Genomic DNA, 19,253 nt, shown 5'->3' on the forward strand with positions numbered 1-19,253 from the left:
CAGGTTTTTATTGATAAAAGTTTTGACACATTAACTTTTGTATTTATTTTCATTGTTTATCTCTGATTGTGTTTTTGAAAATGTGTCCTCAAAAAGGTGACTCTGTAATGTGTCTATTTTACTATGTTTCATTAATCATCTTTTTTAATCTGTTTTAGGTATCTTCAACATGTTATCTTCATTTGGACATTTCAAAGTTGTGACATTTGCAGTTAAAAGGTGCTGTTTCAAAGTACAAAGGTACCATGGGTTGATCCCGGGATAGACACACACAGACTTTGAGTGTACATATCTTGAACCAAGACAACTTGCACAGTGATTTAATGGCTGTTTTGAAGATTGCATTGGACTCATTCTCTGTCGTTTGTTGGCACTAAGGCAATATGTGTGCTTTCAATTGCTCCAACCACATGTGGTAGCGGAGCCAAAACATACTAATCTACCTTCACATTTGCAAAATCCTCATTTAGTGTAAAGTGTAAAAAGCTGTTGATGTGTCTCATCATTGTAGAACAAACTTCTTGTAGCACACCACTTAAACATGCTTGTGACATTCCCTCAGATACTGGGACAGTTATTGGAATAATCTAGATTCTGCGATGTGACAAGCGCGATGTAAGTTGTTTTATTTATTTATTTTCAGGAACCTGTTGTATGCCACTTCATCTGCCCCCTGCCCACCCCACTGCACTTACCTGCACAGGCTGCCACTGCCAATTTGCACTTACATTATTTGTGATATAGACAATTTAAATATTAATGAGGGACACATTCCTTTGGCAAAATGTTTGTGACATGACCGTCTTACAGCTCATAAGGAAGACAGAATACCATGGAAATTAGTTTACAATGGCTGCGCTTGCCTGCAATGAGCAAGACCATTGGGAATATAAAATTGCATTGAATTTGTGTTGTGACTAAAGCATCTACTTGGGGACCAAGAGAGTTACCAATATATTACCTATTCAGCAGTAACTGAGAAATCACACAAATTGTTTTTTTGAAGGCTTCTGAATTCACTACAAAACAGAGCAATTATGTCAGTAAAACATATTTTTACATTACTATTTTTGTTGCTTTTCAAAGCAGTCTATAGTGTGGGTTGTGTTGATCATAATGATTAAGTACTCATGTTTTATTAAACATTTGTATGGATAGATTTACTTTTATTGTCGGATTTTCATCTACAATATGATGAGCAAATCAGAAAGAATTGGCAGAAATAGAAACAAGCATCATGATACTTGGATAGTTTTTTGTACAAGACATAATTATGGTATTAATACAAGAAATTCAAATTTTTCTACATGACTTCCTTTACATATTGTTGTGTAAAATGTCTTCACTCAAGATGTCTTCCCACAGTACTACAATTAAAACACCATGTGTAGAAAAGGATATGGCAATTGCAAAAAACTTTATCTAACTCCACATCTGTTAACATCAAAAGAGACCTGCAAAAAGTATGTTTATGGAGAAGCAAAACCAGATTCAGACTACTAGATTGGGAATATGTTATGATGCAAATAATATTTTCTGAGCAACAGACACTTATTGCAGAAGGAACTGCAGCTTTAATTCAGTACTTCAAGAGGGCCTTGTGGTCAAGTGCCTTTTTTCTCTCTCTTCTAGCCACGGTAGGCTGTCTGTGTATCTCAGCAACTAATAAAGGTGCAAATAATGAGTACTATAGCACGACCCTGTACAAGTTCAGCTGACACTTGTTTCCTCAGCTGGACACTTAGTCCCTTTGCACATCCTTGTATTACTTGAAATTAGTGACACTGAAAAATCAATAGCGCTGACTGTAACTCCCTTGGAATAAGGAGTTACCACTTAATAAGAGAACAATGCATAGGTTAACAACTCTTCAATACTTCAACTCCAAGGTTGTGTGAGAAAATGTCCATTTGCGAGGTTACCCCTCCATTTTTGGATGGATTTATTGCTGGTTTTTATGCTCTGAACACTGGGGCACTGCTGTCCAGTGCTCAGTGTATAGGCTTTGACCACTGAACCATGTAGCATTTGGCTAATCCTTGATGTATTTAAGTCTCCTATAACTCCATACTATATGGTATGGAAACTACACACATGGCATGAACAGTTGAACATGTCATTGTGCCATACATAAGTTTGACAAGGAAAACCTGTCTTAAGGCCTATTATTGTAGCCTGACTGCTGCAGCTTAAACCTGTAGTGCAACCTGTTAGAATGCTTCTTTTTGACTGGTAAAAACATCCTTTTAAATAGAGGTAAGTCACACCTATATAGGCCTTGTAGCCCTCAAGATTGGTAATTACAAAATGTGACCTGCAGAAAATTAATGTTGCCATTTCTCTACAGTGACAAGGCCCTAATATCCCACTGTGACAGGCTAGCTGTCCTATATAACAATTCAGAGTACAGATTAAAATACTAATACTGTATCCAGGAATACGACCAGCTAGTAAATAATTAAACAACTATTTTGAATAGTTATAAAAAATGCAATTCAATGGTGGAGGAAAGCAGCAGCCATAGTGCTTCACATGGATCTCCGACCAACGTCCTGATTACGATGTGGATTTCTGATGACCCTGATTTCTAATGACCCGACTATGTTGGTCCGACTGCCTGCCTTGAGTCATAGCAGCGGTTACATTGTAATATGGTGGGGGGAACTTCCTGGCATCGGCAGTCGGAAAGGGCTCACGAAGAAGGCAGTCAGACGGTCAGTCCAACTAGCATTGTAATCAGGCACTTAGTCTTAAATGTGGGAGATCACCAGGATTACCATAGTACAGTACCCACACACTCCACCTTCAGACCCCAAGTTTTGTGTTGCCAATGACTTTCTTGAAAATAGCCAAACATGTGACATTTTCAGCCTGCTTGCAGTAAAGCAAACAGGAATTACTGCAAAAGTAGGTAGGTAAGGACCTGGGTCCCTGTACTCCGGTGGTCAGAGAGTGACTTAGGGTGCTCCCCACACACTGACTGATGAATGAGACAAAGCTGGACCCTGACCGATTCTACCTCAAAACACTGCTGGACTTGTGAGAGGATACTGGGTGGACTGAACTTGCTGTATTTGGCATCTATGACCAGTGAAAAGGACCTGGGGACTTTGGACTTCCATTAGAATTCCAAGGGCAGAGAGATCTCCAAGGATCACAAGTCTGATCCCCTTTTTGGCTCCAGGAACATAAAAAAAGCTGAAGGGGACATTTCTGTGAATAATTCTAGCTGACCAGTAGCAATTGGACCTGGACTGGGCTTTGTTGTTGCTATCAGCCTGACAAGCTGAGAGTCTCTAAATGCTCCAGCTGAGGTCCCATTTGATTGTTTGTGCATCAGAAGAATTTTGGAAACCTTTTTTTAATTTTTGCTTCAGACCTACAGAGTTTCATGGGGACAGACCATAAAAGGTATCCAACCAGCAGTACCATTGCATTGACCCGAATTTCAGGTCAGTCCTGTGTGGAGAAAAGTTTTCCTTCAGAAATATGTCAAAGTCCATTCTTAGATGGGAACTTAGAACCTTTTTTTAACTTCTCTACTTCCAGGCCCTAGCGGGGCCAATCTAGTTGGTGCACCCGACTCACACTACATTACAGTCCACCTCAAATTGCACCTTGGCTAGGTATACTGCTAACATTGACTACTAATGATACTTTGTGCTTTTTGGTGCTATTTTCTCTTACAGTTTTACAAAAACAAATCTCCAGCTACAGTTATTGGATTTTTGTCACTTTGGGGTAGTTTTGCTTATGACATTTTTCTTTAGTATTATAAATGAGAGTGGGATTTTTATGTTTCAGACTTTTTAAAACTGTTTTGGTGTTTCTAAATACATTACTCATTTTTGCTAAGTTAAGCCTCTTTACTCTGTGCCACAACTACAAGGGGTTAAGCTCAGGTTTAAATTACTGAAACATTTAGCTGAACCAAGCAAGATTGTGACTTAATTACTTCTGATGTACACCAACTAAAAATACAAAACCCGTTATTGTTCCAGTTAATACAAACCATAACAATCTTCCAAAGACAATTAATTCCCAAATTATTACATTGTTTATAATTCAAATTATGTCAAAATCTGCAATATTGCTCTCCACTCCGATCTCAATATAAAACACATTAATTCAGTTTAAAAGCCAGTCCGTGAATCAATTTCATGCCTGGGAGGTTAATAAAAAAATGGACGCAATCATTCAAAACATATTAATATATCAATAAAATCAATTTTCTGTATATCTTTCACTTCCAATCCCAATATAAAATGCATTGATGCAATTAATAATAACCAGTCTTTAATTTTCTTTTATAACCGAGTGGGTAAATGCTGGCTCAACTTAGTACTCCCGGGAATTGATCTTAGCATTCAAGAATGTCCTTAGTCGCTATTTCGTCCATAGCTTAGATGCATACTTTATCTTGGTCTGGGCTGACTTTTCATAGAATATCAAGATTTTCATCATTTTACAATTCAGCTGGGAGTCAAATGGGTCCAGGCCTTTAATTATTGCCAGTCTGCATGACCGAATGCCCCATTAATAAGTGTATTTTTTAAAAGCAACGCCTGAATTTTTTTTAAAGAGGGGCATACGCAAATCAGATGTATAAAATCTTGCTTCACTGCACCACATGTCACTGGACCGTAATACTTCCATGCTGGCTGATCAGCTAAACTTGGTAAAGCCCCAAACCTTGTGGCCAAACGTTTTCGTTTTAGATGAAGTACGTATGTTGTATATAGATATTCTGCCGGGCAAGATGTTGTATAAGATTGCAAGACCATCCAGGCACGAGACACCTTAGCTAATTTGGTTTTGTCTTCTAGTAGTGAGTAGGATTTGGCCATTTTGTTTATCACCCTACGGAACACAGAAAAAAAGGAGTTCTGTGCCCAGAGTTCTGTTGTATTTGTTTCCTTCAAGGCTGTTTTCAAGAAATAGCCACAACTTGAATGTGGATCTTCCTCCTGGGCCTGCCACAAGGCATCATGTACGTCATTGGTTCGATTTAACCAAATTTTATACCAGCTTTTGATAGTAGCATATTTTCTCCCAATATTTTGTTTGTGAGACCAAATTCCAATCTCACATGTGCTGGGGATGCATTCTGTGGTAAACTGAAAACTTATTTGTATGCTTTTGTCTGTAGATTATCTAGAAGTTTTGCCTCTTTACCATTTAGCGCGATGCTTGCGTATGCCACTGTCAGCAGTAATTTGGTGCCCATAACATGTACACCAACTAATAAACTACTTTCTCACAGATTGGAAATGGTATCCAAAACTATTTCAACTAAAAAGCAAAGAGAAAGATATCTCTCCTGCAACATCTGGTAGGAACCCACACCCATATACTGGTGTCTGCAAACTATTGTGCTTTTTATTTCTTCAAGGAATTACGTCCGAGAGGAACTAGAGCAAAACTCTGCAGGGCATTGTCTTCCAACCATTGTATTCCCAGTTTCTGTCTAACCAAGACCTTTAATACTAATCTGCTTCTCCATTCTCATACTCTACCTTTCTATCTTATCATTCTTGTTCGCTCTCTTATCATTCTTTTGTGCTCTCTTCTTCACTCACATAAACATATATACACCACTCAGTAAAAGATCTATGCATCTCAGAACAGGAAACAGTCCCAAAATCACTCCCTGTACTCTCTCTCTCTCTCTCTCTCTCTCTCACATACACACACACTCACACACACATATTTTGGAAACTTCAGTACACTGGTTAGAGGCGGTTAGGATGACAGACTAGAAAACAAGGCATCTTGAAAGTTTTTATATCTAGGTTGGGTATTCACATCAAGGTTGGTAGAAAGCACATATTCACCTCTCTTACCTCAGTTATGAATCTGCTTGTCACAGTTTGCCAACTTATATGGCTTTTCCACTTGCCAAATAATTCTTCACCCAGTTCCCTGCTCCTCTACCTTATTATTTTTCTCACTCCTAGTTCCATCAGTTTGTTTGGTTGCAGAATATGAGGGTTCTCTTTTTTGTTTGCTTATTTGAGGCTACTGCAGACATTCCTTTGCTGTGGCTTTCACTGTTTTTCAGAATCCACTAATTCCCTGTTGATGCAAGGACACAATATTTCCTCTTCCACCCTGGAACTCCATAAGCCATGGAACCTGTTTCTAATATGATATGCACATGACTTACTGCTGGGCTTGGCCCTTTCTGCAGGGTCCTCAACAAACGTTTTCCCTTCACCCTTCTGCTTTCTGATCCCATTTTTTGGGGTTTTTAGGACTCTTCATAATTTACGCCTGCTAACAAGTGCTAACGTGCTTGTGTTCTCACATGCTGAAATTGACTTACATGCAATTGGTACATTAAATTTAATTGTGAGTCCCTAGTAATGTAAAACCCTCTTTGATGGTAAAGTCAGATTTTAAGTCACTATTCTAAAAATTACACTTTTGGAAAGTTGCCATTTTCTTATCCCAACCATATTGTGCCTACAGCCTGTATTCTGGGTCACATGACTAGGTTTAGCTGGTAGTTGGCCTTTGTGCATTACTCCCATACAGTGAGACAATGGGGGAATAGGACTTGGAAGGGTGGTCATCTCTGACTTTTTTATTTATTTATTTACAGAGTTTTATATAGTGCAAACTTGACCCGAAGGTATTGGGTATCGGAGCGCTTTACACGAGCACCAGTTGCATTTACATTAGGACACATTAATTTTTGTTAGGCACAGGGACATTAAGTGATCTGTCCAGAATCACAGAATGTTGGCGTCCTTGCCAAGACTCGAACCCAGTTCCCCAGATTTGAGATCGACCGCTGTAGCCGTTAGGCCAACTCCTCTCGCATCTGACTTGATGAGGCGGAGTAACGTCACCTACTACACTTGCCCATCACAAAGGCTCTGCCCAGCACACTCTCAAAGGGTTTTTACACTAGTCTATTGAAACCCCAGACAAGCTGGGGCAAGGAGAGGGAGGCAAGAATATCCAAATACCTCTGGAGCTGGTAACCTCCAGAAACTTCTCCTAAGTCAAAGTTGGCACCAACTTTAAATATTTGACTCTTAAAGCCAATATTTCAGTAGACCTCTGAACTTGTGGAAGTCTCAGAAGGACGTTGGTTCTGCTCTGCAAGAAGAACTGCTACTCTGTTGCCCTACTGTCCTGCTGACATGCTGTCTTAGTAAAAGGACTGGACCTGCACCTTGAACCTGGGACCACCAGAGTGACTCCAAGGGCTAATTGTCTGCCTCCCGATCAGAATCTTTGGGACAGAAAAAGCTCCAACCATCTTGAACCCAGCACCTGGAATCAACATGCTGTGAGTCTTGCCCCCCAAGTGGTGCCACCAAAGACCTAGATCTTTGGAAGTGGGCCTGAAGGTGCCCTGCTAGCCCAACTGTGGCCGTGTGAGCAAAACTGATGCAGCGCGACGCGTCTCTTCATGGCCACTTAGGCTGCTGCGGGATGCATACCCGATACTGAACTTTGTACACAGCCCGCAGTCTCACCTGAACCGTTGCTGCGTGAGACATCAGCCTTCGCATTGCAAGCCCCTCATGGTCAGCATCTTCAATGAAGCAGGACTTTGCATAGCAGTCTCCCAGCTTCCCTGGAACTGTCAGTGTGTGACTTTTCTTCCACACAGGACTTCACATCGCAAGCCCCTTGTTGAGGGTATCCTTGACGACAACGCACGACTCTGAATCGCAGCTCTTCAGAACTGCCACTGTGCGACACATCTTTAATGTGAAATCTCACAACACTCCACTATCAGGATTTATGGTACTTTGTTCAGCAGAGCTGATCTTCATTACCACAGTTGCCACCTGTGCTTCCAGGTACTATTTTTACTTAAAACTTTGAAATTGAATATCTCTGGTTCTACTGATTGGATTGTTGTCATTTTGGTCTCCAATAATTTCTTAAATTTTTCTCTATTTTCCTAAATTGGTGTGAGATTTCCCTTGTGTTTTCACTTTATTACTGTTTGAAGTGCAGCATAAAAACTCTACTCATTGCTGCTAAATTAGGCCTGACTGCTGTGTGCCAAGCTACCAAATGATTAAGCACAGGGTAATTTGGGGTTTGCTTGGGGTTCACCCTGACAAGAATTGTGGTTGCTGCTTGAGAAGAGTTTGACCCCCCCACCCAACCAGCAACCCAATTTACAACTCTTACGGTTTACATTGGATGTACTGCTTTGTTGCTGCACTTGTAAAAACCATAAGAACCACGTATATGAAGACCCACTAATAAAATATTCAGCATTGATAGCTGGCTTCTGTGTCTATTAACTTTCCCCTTTTTCCTCTTGTGTCTCCTCAAGATGTTCCTCCTGTTAGAACATTTTAATGGAGAGTTGATGGAAGAGTTAAATCTCTCAATGGATCAAATGATTCTATCAAGCTTGACATCTCTCATCTTTCTCTCTCTTACTATCTCTCATTCCCTGTTCACCCTCATACCCATTCCTTTTCTGTCCAAACATCCCATTTCTTGTTGCCCTCTATGTTTTCTCACCTTTCCCCTTTACTCCATCCTCATTTCCACTCCCTCATCTTTAACTTGGTTTTCTGGTTAATCAGAAAGATGGGTGTTTTACACTGTGTAGAAATGCACTTCGTCTTTCAAAAAAAGAAGACATTTGGTAAATTTGCACTTTTCAGTTGATTCACACGTTTTTCCGTGGGAAATCTATTGAATGATTACATGATTGTCATGTAAATAGACGGATCACTCATACATTACACATGCTCAAAGTGACATTGTTCCTTAACCACTATTCGGCATTTTTATAAACCCCTTATTTTAAATGCCCGCAGCAATAAAAGTTTAAATGGACGACTTTCCCCTATATTCTTTTTTTATGTAGAAGGTTTTTGAGGGACTCTTTTATATCCTTATTTCTCAAAGTGTATATGATGGGATTAAGCAATGGAGTTGCAACGGTATACAAAAGGGACAAAGCTTTGCTTTGATTGAGGGAGTAGACACTTTTTGGTATCCCATATACAATTATCAACGTTCCGAAGTATACGATAACCACACTGATGTGAGAGCTGCAAGTGGAAAAAGCCTTTTGCCTTCCTGTGTCTGAGCGAATTCGAAGGATATTTGAGATAATGTATACGTATGAAACAATGATCAGTGTGAACGGGATCGACGTCACGATGAGGGCTGCGACAAAAAATTCGGTTTCAGCCAAAGAAACGTCGGAGCAAGCTACCTTCAAAATCGGTGCAACATCACAGAAAAAATGGTCTATCTCGTTTTGGCCTGAAAACTTCAAGGTGAACACTAAAAAGGTACCTCCAAATGAATATACAGCGCTAGCGATCAATGCACTAGTGATCAAGGTAATACGAAGCCTTAAACTCATTATGGTTGAGTAGTGTAGTGGGTGGCAAATAGCTACATATCTATCATAAGCCATTAAAGTTAAAAGAAAGCTCTCGTTACAAGCCAGAAAAGCAATACTAACAAATTGTGTGAGACATCCCGCAAAGGAAATGATGATTTTCCCCATTATTAAGGTCCACAACAAAATGGGGGAAATTGATGTTGTGTACCCAATTTCTACTAGAGACAAAACAACAAGAAAGAAGTACATAGGAGAGTGAAGATGTTCATTTGAAGACACAGTGGCGACGATCAGAACATTCCCAGCTACTGTGAAAATGTAAATTATTAAGAACAACACAAAGATGACCATCTTTGCTATGTGAGGGATCTGAAATCCAAGGAAGATGAATTCTGTAGCCGAGGTACCATTGCCCGAACATTCCATATTTGTCATGTTCATCTCCTAAAGAAACAACAAAGAAATAAAATATGTGAAACAATAACAACAAATATTGACGTGATCAAAAATGCCATTGTTGGAAATGCACATTAAGTGAATAAATACTCTCTGGATTTTCATCATAAATGTACTGATTTAACGGTTATAATACATAATAGTATTTGTTATAAATAAGTGAGTACATTTGTTAAGGATATTAGATGAAAATATGTTGCCTGTTTCTTTAATAGATTATATGTCTTCTAGAAATTGAATTCATACAGCAAAATACGTAATTTCTATAGTAGTCATAGGGAAACGTTTGACAAAAGTCTTGGAACACCTTATACATTTTCACAGAGAAGTTGAGGCGATTCGGGTTGACCTGCTGGCTAACACACCCTATGGAATTACCCATAGAACGTTGTACTTCATTGTAAACCCCAAGAACCAATCACAGACTTCTAATCTCATGAAAGGCTAATATATTTATATCAACAAGATTGCCAGTTGTATATTCTTGCCAGAGCATGTAGGAAAGGGTAACGTCCCTCCATTTAGAAAAAAATGTTTTCTCCGGATTGGGAAAGACCATGTTGTGGCGGGTCGGCAGTGTAGATAATGCAGCCTACCCGTCTCCTACATGATTGCAGGACACACAATTGGTTAGAGGGTGTGGGCAAAGACCACGAGCGGTCTTTTGCCCTTTTATTTATCTTCTCGGGGCGAGCTCGCCCTGAGGAGTGATACAGGTGCAACATTGTTGTGGAGAGGTCGGGTGGATCTCTACATCCCTCCTATTCTTTAGCGTCAATCATTTACATTGTTATCACGGTCGAGGTATAACACAAACAATGTCTCTGAGCCTCTGGCTGGGAGCAGGGTGTGGCTGGAGACCATACACCTGGATCAGAGAGTCGGAATTGTGTCCGGCTCCAGCTGTGCCACTAGTCAGGGGCATGCTTGGGATGCTCTGGTGCACTGGATCAATATCTGGGGTCACCCCATCGGTCCTTGCACTTCCATGGCCCTCACCAGCCACCACAGGGAGTGGTGCTAGATCCACCAAGTATTCAGCTTCCATTCCCAGATCCACTTCCCACTCCTGACCGAAGCGAGGCCCGAACACTTTCTTGAATCAGGATACACTTTTGGTCACCATTTGTGTGCCCCTTTGTGCGGAGACCATGGTCCCTTGGATCGCGATGACTCTCCACATCTCAGGCTCGTAGGGCGTTCGGAACTTCCACCCGGGGTGCCTGTCTTTCACAACCGCATAGTCGCACAAAGTGGATGACTGGGCCCCTCACGCGAGGCTTGCCTTCCGGTTGGTGATCTCTCTCCAGGTCTGCGCGGCTTTACCGTCTTAATCAGCTGGGCGGCAGGTCGGGTCTGCCGGGATGCTGGCACATTGGGCACGCCTGAAAAACAGATGGGACAGGCACAGCAGGTGGTACTGAGTGGGGTCTGTTGATATGCATTCAGGAACTGATGGAGAGAACTCTCAGCTTCTTCCCCTTTTTCCACTCCAATCCTTAGCGCCCGGTTGAGAGTCCACATACAACGTTCGACCTCACTATTCACCTGTATGCGGAGTGATTTTCTTGTGACTAATTGCCTTTCCTGCCAGGAACTCCTGGACTTCCCTGCCCTGGAACAGGGGTCCGTTGTCAGACTTGATCTCGTCCGGGAGACCCATCAGGACAAATGTCTTGGGGAAATGCTGTGGATGAGATCACTTTGACGATGGGGAATTTTGAGTGCGAGTCCATCAAAACCAGAGTGCTGCGACCATCAGTGAAGTTCCCAAAATTGATGCTTACTTTGGATTATGGTTTGATGCAGGGGTCCTCTGTGATGATTGGGGCCGGAGCTAGCTCGCTTCCGGTAACTGTGCATGAATGGCATTTCCAAATAATCTCTTCGACTAGGGCATCCATGCACTGGAATAACACCGTTCTGCGGAGGCGTGCTTTAGTCTTTGTCATCGCCCGTGTGCAAGATTGACAACCTGGTTCTGTAGCTTGTTTGAGACTACAATGGCATGACCGAGCAGTACGATCCCGTGTTTGCCTTCACTTAGCTCGCTCCGGACTCTACATAGCTGCTGCCTCGCGTGGTGACCCTCCATGTTCAGAGTGTGTGCTCCTTCGAGGAAGTGTTGCCATTACCTGGAGAGCAGTGCTTCTTTGACCTTCATCAGGTTTTCATCCTGGGTTGTTGCCAACCCGATTTCCTCCGACGTCAATGCCCTGGGGCATGCCTCCTGGGTTATCATTTTTATGAATTCTTCAGTGTACTCTTCATCTGCATGTGGCAGCCGTGTGCCTATCACAATGGGGTGGCATGATAGAAAGTCAGCTGGATTGCTGGTGCCCTGTTCAAATTACGACCTTGAAGCGGTATGCTTGAAGCTTGACAGCCCATCGTTCTATCTCGGGGTCAGTCAGCCATGACGTTCCAGAAAACAGGAGAATCAGAGACTTGTGGTCTGTCACCACCCAGAATTTGTGCCCATAAAGATGCAGGTGGAAGTGCTAGCATACCCATTTGATGGCGAATGCTTCCCTCTCGATTTGGGCATACCTTGTCTCAGCATCTCATAGTGCTCGGCTGGAGTACGCAACGGATGCCCATTCCTTTCCTTCCCTTTCCTGGAGGAGAACAGCCCCTATGCCAACCGGGCTTGCATCGACAACCAGCTCGGTGCGCCTCCCTGTGTGAAAGTATGCCATGACTGTTTTGTCCATTAGCGCCGTCTTGATGGCGTGGAAGGTTGCATTCATTTATGGGGTCAACTCCCGGGGCACACCGTTGAGTGTGGGGGTTCATAGCAGCTCTGACAGGGAGGGCAGGTTCAGTATGAATGGCCATCCCCAGGAAACTGCGGACTTCAGTTGGGGTGGTGGGTGTTTGGGCTGTCCTGATGGCAGCTGCTTTCTTCGTGTCTACCTGGACCCCCTCACGTGAGAAGATGTATCAAAAGAAATCAACTGAGTTCTGTTAGAATGATCACTTCTCCTTGTTGAGGTTGAGGCCACTGACTGCCAGCCATTGAAGTGTGACTCTCAGGTGCATGTGATGTTCTTCTAGCGTGTTCGAGAATACCAAGTTGTCATCGCTGAGGTTTATGACACCTTGCAAATCAGACAGGGTCTCTCAGATAGCATTCTGGAATGCTATCCAGGTGATGGTATCTAGCATTTTGGTCAAACTTGGAAAACCACTTAGCCCCGTTGAGGTCAGCCATGATGTCGTCCATGGTGGGTGTCAGATGTCGTTCCCTCTGGATGGGAAGGTGCATGTCGACACACAGCCAGATGGCTCCAGGCTGCTTGGGCTTTGGGGCGCTGATGAGAGGTGACACCCACAGGGTCGGGTCTGTGACTCTCTTGATGACACCCAGTTCTTCAAATTTCCTCAACTTCTCCTCCACCTGCGGTCGTGGGTGGAAGGGTACGCTTCCGTGCCTCAGTGCTGTCGGCCTGATCGAAGAGTCAATATGTAGCTTGAATTGCTTGTCTTTGAATTTTCCCAAGCCCTCTAACAGCTGTAGAAACTCCCGTAGGATGTTTTTGGCGTGGGAGTGGGGCACTTGGTTGGAGAAGAAAACCAGTCCTAGGTCCACCGTGTGGAAGCCGAGGAGAGTGCCTTTCTTCCCATCCATCAAGTGAAACCTTGCCCATGTTGCATGCTTGTGGTTTGTCACTTCCACCTCTATCACTCCTCTCAGAGGGAGTCTGTGGGTTCCGCCATAGGTGTATATCTTCATGTTGGTAGATGAGAGAGGGTGGCACGATGTGAGGCGTTCATATTCTTCAGAGTCCATGACATTCACCGATGCCCCAGTGTCAATGAGTGCTTGCACCATGGAGCCTGCCACTTGAATGGAACACATGGAAGGTGGCCGTTGCCGTTGGTCTGCACAACCTGCAAAAGATACTATAAACACATTGTTGCCCTCTCCCTCCATGTTAAACTCTTGCCCTGGTGGTGTGGCGTCTTCTTGGGTGAGGTGGTCATCAATCGACAGCTGCCTAATATTGGATATGGGGCCACATGACCTGCTGAAGGCTGTTCTGGATCTCCTGCTCCTGCATACGTTTGCTAAAGTGATTCTGTTTTCTTCACCGGGAGCAGACCTTCCCTTTTGCGTAGCAGAGACCTGTTGATTGATGTTCTGCTCCACAGTTTCCACAGGGCCCGCCCATCAGCGTCTTCGAGGCAGCACCAGCAGGGCTTGGGTGTTTTTGGATGGCCTCCACTCTTTCCTCCTTGACTTGGATGTCCCAGAGGGGTGCTGGGTGCAACTGCGCCCCTGTTGTGGCCTGCCTCCATCTCGACGACTTGGGAGTTTGACAACTTGTGGGATCTGGCCAGTATAAGGATGTCATCTAGTGCTTTTCCTGGTTGACGAAGGATTAGCCATGGTAACAGCACCAACCAGCATCCCTGGATGATTTGGGCCCGTCTTTCTTCCCTCTGGTCTTGGAATGTGCATGTGCTTGCGAGCCTTCTCAGTCGGGTGTAGAAGACATCAACAGATTTCGTTTTGGATTGTTTGGCCTGTCGCAGCTTGAAGCGCTCGAAATCCGAATTGATTTGAGGGTTGAAATGCCAGTTCAGGGCTGCCACCGCACCTTCAAAATCATCATCATCTCCTGTGTTTAGGAGGGTCTCGAAGAGGTTATACACCACTCCACCACCATAGTGCATGAGCAACAATATCTTGACGGCTCCGTTCGTCTCGCTCGTGCTCCTGAAGTAGCGGTTGAGGGCCCTATCCAGGATTTCCAGCCAGGGCCAACCGTCGCTGGGTCAGCAGGCTCACTGAATGGCAGGAGCTGTGTTAGCGCAGCATGGCTGTGATGTTGGGGTGGTGTGGCTGTACCTGCTAATGGGTCAGCTGCGCCTGCTTGTGGTGTTGTGCTCATGGTTGCTCGGGTTTCACTCTCCTGTTCTTATGTCCTCTTTTTCCTTATGTGCCCCTTCTTTTTCTGTGTATTTTTATTATCTATTTTTTAATTCAATTATCTGTTCCTGCTCCCCCTTTTGATTTCCTTGTTTATCCTGATCTTTTTGCGTTTTTTCTTTTCTTGTTGTTACTCTTGCGTTGCACCCTAGCATCTAGTCCTCTTCTCTTTGTTTACTTTATTTTAGATGTAGGAATGCCCATGGGGCCCCACGAGGCGCAGCACGCTAACCATGTATGTTGCAGGTAACGTCCCAGTCCTCCTGATGGGGACCTTTAGTTCCTGATGGGGCCTGGTGCTCACATGTTGCCAGGGTGGGGCAACCGCCAGCTGATGTGAGGCCACGGGAGAGAGCACAACGCTTGACTGCTGATCGGCAGTCCGTGGAAATAAAGTAAGGCCGCTGGGGATGCATGCACCTGGCTGTCAGCAGAGGTATCGCTGGAGCCTCTGGCAGTCACTTCCGGGGGTCGGGATGCACTCCGAGTGTAGTGGAGGGTGTGGTCTCACTTTCAGCATGGAGGATCGGGGTATGCCCGCTGCAGCGTGCTTTGCAGAGCAGCACCCCAGGCCAGCCTGGAGTCTGTCGAGGTGGCAGTATGGCGGGTCAGCCCGCGTAGACAATGTGGCCTACCTTGCTCCCAATTGATTATTTATCTCCTCGGGCGATGCCCGCCGTGAGGAGTGATATAGGTGCCACATTGTTATGGAGAGGCCGGGTTGCTCTCTACACAAGTATGAAATAATTTTCATATGAGACGAAAAAGAAAAGGAGTTTGACCCTGCTTTTTGAAATGCTCATTTATTTTAAACATAATACCAGTGTACGTTAAATTTTAAAGAGACCCTAAGTGTGGATAGCAACCTGCCCCTCATTGACCAAAAGGTTGATTTAATTTTATTTGGAAAGTACTAGCTTTTCAATACTACTTGAAATGCTGTTAGCTCTGTGGACTTCCCACGGAAAAGATGACTGGAGGCATTATGTTCCACTCCAGAGGGTTGCTGGAAGCCTCCACGCATCTGTGAGTGGACTGCTGCTGCAAGGCGGCCTAGAGGTGATCGGGGCCCACACTGCATTCAATGCACTCTGGGCCTCTGAGGAGCACCGGAGCTGCTTGTGAGATGCTGGACCACTTGCTGTTGCTGATGAGCCTGCGCTGAGATGACCCCTGAGTGGCATGGCAGAAAGTCATGACAAATCAGGAGTTGGTGATGGGGACAGAAAACTGATGGCAAAGGCTTTCTTGCGGTCTCCATTTTGGGAACTGCGGCAGGGCCGGACCTGCTGCGGTGCAGCAGCCGGAGTCCAGACAGAGCCTGGGTCCTGTAATTGGAGCTGAGGGATGGCTGCGAGCATTAGGGGGATTTGGATGAGAGCTGCTGGTGCCCATGAGCGCTGCAGATGAAAGGTCGATGGTGAGGTGTCTTGATCTGCTAGTGCTTGAGAACTCAGATGTGTGTGTGTGTCTCCCTCCAGCAGGGAATGCAGTTGTTTTTTGCTTCCAGGTGTGCCCCATGTGATGAGGACTGTGGCTGCTTTGCCACATGGCTGCACAGTCTCCATCTTGGGAGACACAGCCGGCTTGTACCCGGTGGCACTGGTGGCGGAGCTGAGGAGGCCGCAGCGATCCAGTGATATGAGTGAGCTGGGGCCCTGTGTTCTGGGTGGCCAGTGACAGCTACAGCCGGTGAGCACTATCGTGGGCCGCTGTTATGTTGGGGGGCATCTAGTTTCTGGTGGTGGTGGGAGGGCCCATTATGGATGGCTTATATGTAGTCCTCTGCATTGCAGCCTCTGGGGAATAAGACTTTGCCCCTCCCCACCCACCCTGAATACCAGCAGCCTAAGGACTACTGCAGGGCCTATCTGCCGGGTTGTGGTGCTAGGATGTGACAGCACAGTCTTCATGTCGGTAGACACTGATATCCTTAGACACTGTATTCACTGTGATGCACCCCTGATCACGCTGAGGACTTGGGCCTTGTGGCTCGGATGGCTAGGGAAGGTGGTTGCCTAAGGGAAATCACCAAGAAACTGGGGATTGGCTGGTGGCCCTGACAGTTATCACCCATACAACTGAGATGTTGTAGTGAAGCAGCTGCAACAACCAATTTACAGATCCTTGAACCCTGCATTGACTTGGCGATATTCTGGACAACTCCCCTGGTGGTACTACAATTTGATACTCCCTGACACACGGAGGGGACCATTCCGGAGCCAATCCCCCTGCGGAGCCTAACATGGGGAGGAATTGACAGTAAAGAGGGGCCCAGCAAACTAAGAAATACCAAATTGTGGCCCTGGGTTCAAGTGCAATGGCCAATTCCCCACTGCACGACCCAGTAGAAACCCCACATGTCCCGCATGGCCCAAGGGGCACCCAGACACTTGCCGCCATCAAGGCCTTGAGTGTTGCAGTCCAGGCAAATATATAGATTGTCTCCCAGGCGATGGCTTGCTGAGGGCGGATCTCTGCGAGATGGCGTAAAGATCCTTAGCCACAGAGCGGGATATCTCCCAACTTAAGGAGGAGGTGACCTCCCTGCGGCCCAAGTTGAGAGCCCTGTCACCCAAAACAGACACCTTGTAACTTAGGGCCAAGGCAATGGAGGGATGGTCCTGCTGTGTAATCTGTGGGTTTCCCAGAGCATGCTGAGGGTCGAACCCCAGAGCTTTTCCTTGAACAATGGATAAAAACGATAATTGCTTTGGCACGGTTCTGTCAGTTGTTTGTGATACAAATGGATCATTGTGCCCTGATGCCGAGCCCGTCTGCCGGGACACCCTCCACTCTGTGATAGTGAAGATTCTTAGCTACATGTTCAAGAATGCTATACTGCAGGCAGTCAGACAGACCAGAGACCTACAGTTTGAGAACCATGTGATACGGATTTTTCCAGATTACTCAAGACAGGTTCAGCAGCGGCTTATGCTTACAGGAATTAAGCAGAAATTGAGATCTATGGCACTATCATATATACTCCATTATCCAAGCGAAATTAAAGGTGATTCATGCAGACCCATCACACTTCTCTACCACCCCTGAAGCCATGTGGGACTGGCTGGAGATTCGTGGTGAACATCGTATTCCGGGACCTGTACCCCGGGGAGCTCCTGTCACTCTCGGCTGGCCAGTAGGAGGTGGTAGCAAGGTGGTGGAGCTTCTAGATCCTCCTCTCGAGTGGTGGTCCGTCAAGATGGTACCTTAAACTTGGAGCAACAAAGGTCAGAGAGGGAGGCAGCGAAGGCATTAGTAGAGGCAAAGACAGCCACTAATTTGGGTGACAGTACTTTTGATGTGGCTGAACAGACCCTTTAGCCAGGGGAAAACTGATTTGATACCTGACTTTCCTGACACTGCTGGATATATGTGTTGCGCACTACAGCTATGGTCGACCCCTGTGGGTGACTGCCAGAGACATTCCCGGCAATGTGTGAGATGAGGTGATGATTGCCTTGGCATCACTGTTGAAAGAGGAAAACAATGGCTCTCGAGACTCATAGACAAGTACATGACTGCGAATAACTAGGTGGTGTTTGCTGAGCGTCACAGGAGGGGCCATGTTTCACCACCCCCTTTTCTCCTGTGGCTGGTATTGGAAGAGTGTTTTTTTAATATTGTTTGGTTAGCAGAGAGTCTGTTTGATTAGAAGCACGTGGTGGTACCTGGTGTTATGTATGATTTATGAGAGAGTGTGAAAAAGTGAAGGGGCAAGAGTGTGTGTGAGACTGGGCTCTGCCCAGAGTCAGCAACTGCGGTTGACATCACTGGGTGAAGCTACTCTCCCAAAAATTGCTGTCTTTGATGATTGACTGCAGATTGCAAGGGTTGGAGGAGATTAGCCTGTATAGTGGAATGAGAGGTTCTATCAGGGCAGGGCTCAATGGGGATCTCCTATTTGGGGAGATATGTGTTGGTCAATTATGTTTACCCGGTGGGAGGGTTATGATGTTTGGGATTAGTTCTGTTTTGTTTTGCTGCAATTGCGATGTAGTGGATGCTGGGATTGGGTTGAAGATGGGGAGGCTGTTGAGCAAATGCAAATATGGCTGCCCACCTTAAGGTTTTGACGTGGAATGTGCGGGGGCTCACTTCCTATGTCAAGCGGTAGGGTCCAGACCTATCTCTGGTGGCAGGGAATACAGATCGCACTTCTGCAATAGACACATCTGATGGATAGTGATGTTCAGAAGGTGCAGCGAAAATGGAAAGAGCAGTTGTTATCCGCTACCAATTCTGTTTACACCGAGGGGGATTTAATTTGGATCACCCCACATGTTCCATTCAGTGTTCGGAGTTTTAAAGCAGATATTGAGGTTAGATACCTGTTGTTACATGGCACTTTGGATGAGCGAGAGGTGTGCTTCTGAACCTGTATGCAACCAGTGCAGATGATGGTGACTTTTATCTTGCACTGGAGCATTAGCTCCTCTCTTATGTTGGGATCCCCCTGTTGTAGGCTGGGGATTTAAATTTTAATTGTGTGGTGGATAGGGACAGGGCTCACCACCC

At 45.0% G+C, this 19,253-nt stretch overlaps 1 protein-coding gene across 1 annotated transcript; it reads right to left on the bottom strand.

Moving 5' to 3' along the window:
* Positions 1-8,833: 8,833 nt before the first annotated feature.
* LOC146857332 (olfactory receptor 5P55-like) lies at positions 8,834-11,462 on the bottom strand. The gene is made up of 3 exons (XM_085647035.1): positions 11,348-11,462; positions 11,126-11,184; positions 8,834-9,787 (listed from the first exon to the last, which is right to left on the bottom strand). Exons 1-3 carry the CDS (start codon positions 11,460-11,462, stop codon positions 8,834-8,836), a joined length of 1,128 nt encoding a protein of 375 aa, XP_085503161.1.
* Positions 11,463-19,253: the final 7,791 nt, after the last annotated feature.

The sequence above is a fragment of the Triturus cristatus genome, chromosome 3_2 (assembly GCF_964204655.1).
Source record: "Triturus cristatus chromosome 3_2, aTriCri1.1, whole genome shotgun sequence".
Lineage (NCBI taxonomy): Eukaryota > Metazoa > Chordata > Amphibia > Caudata > Salamandridae > Triturus > Triturus cristatus.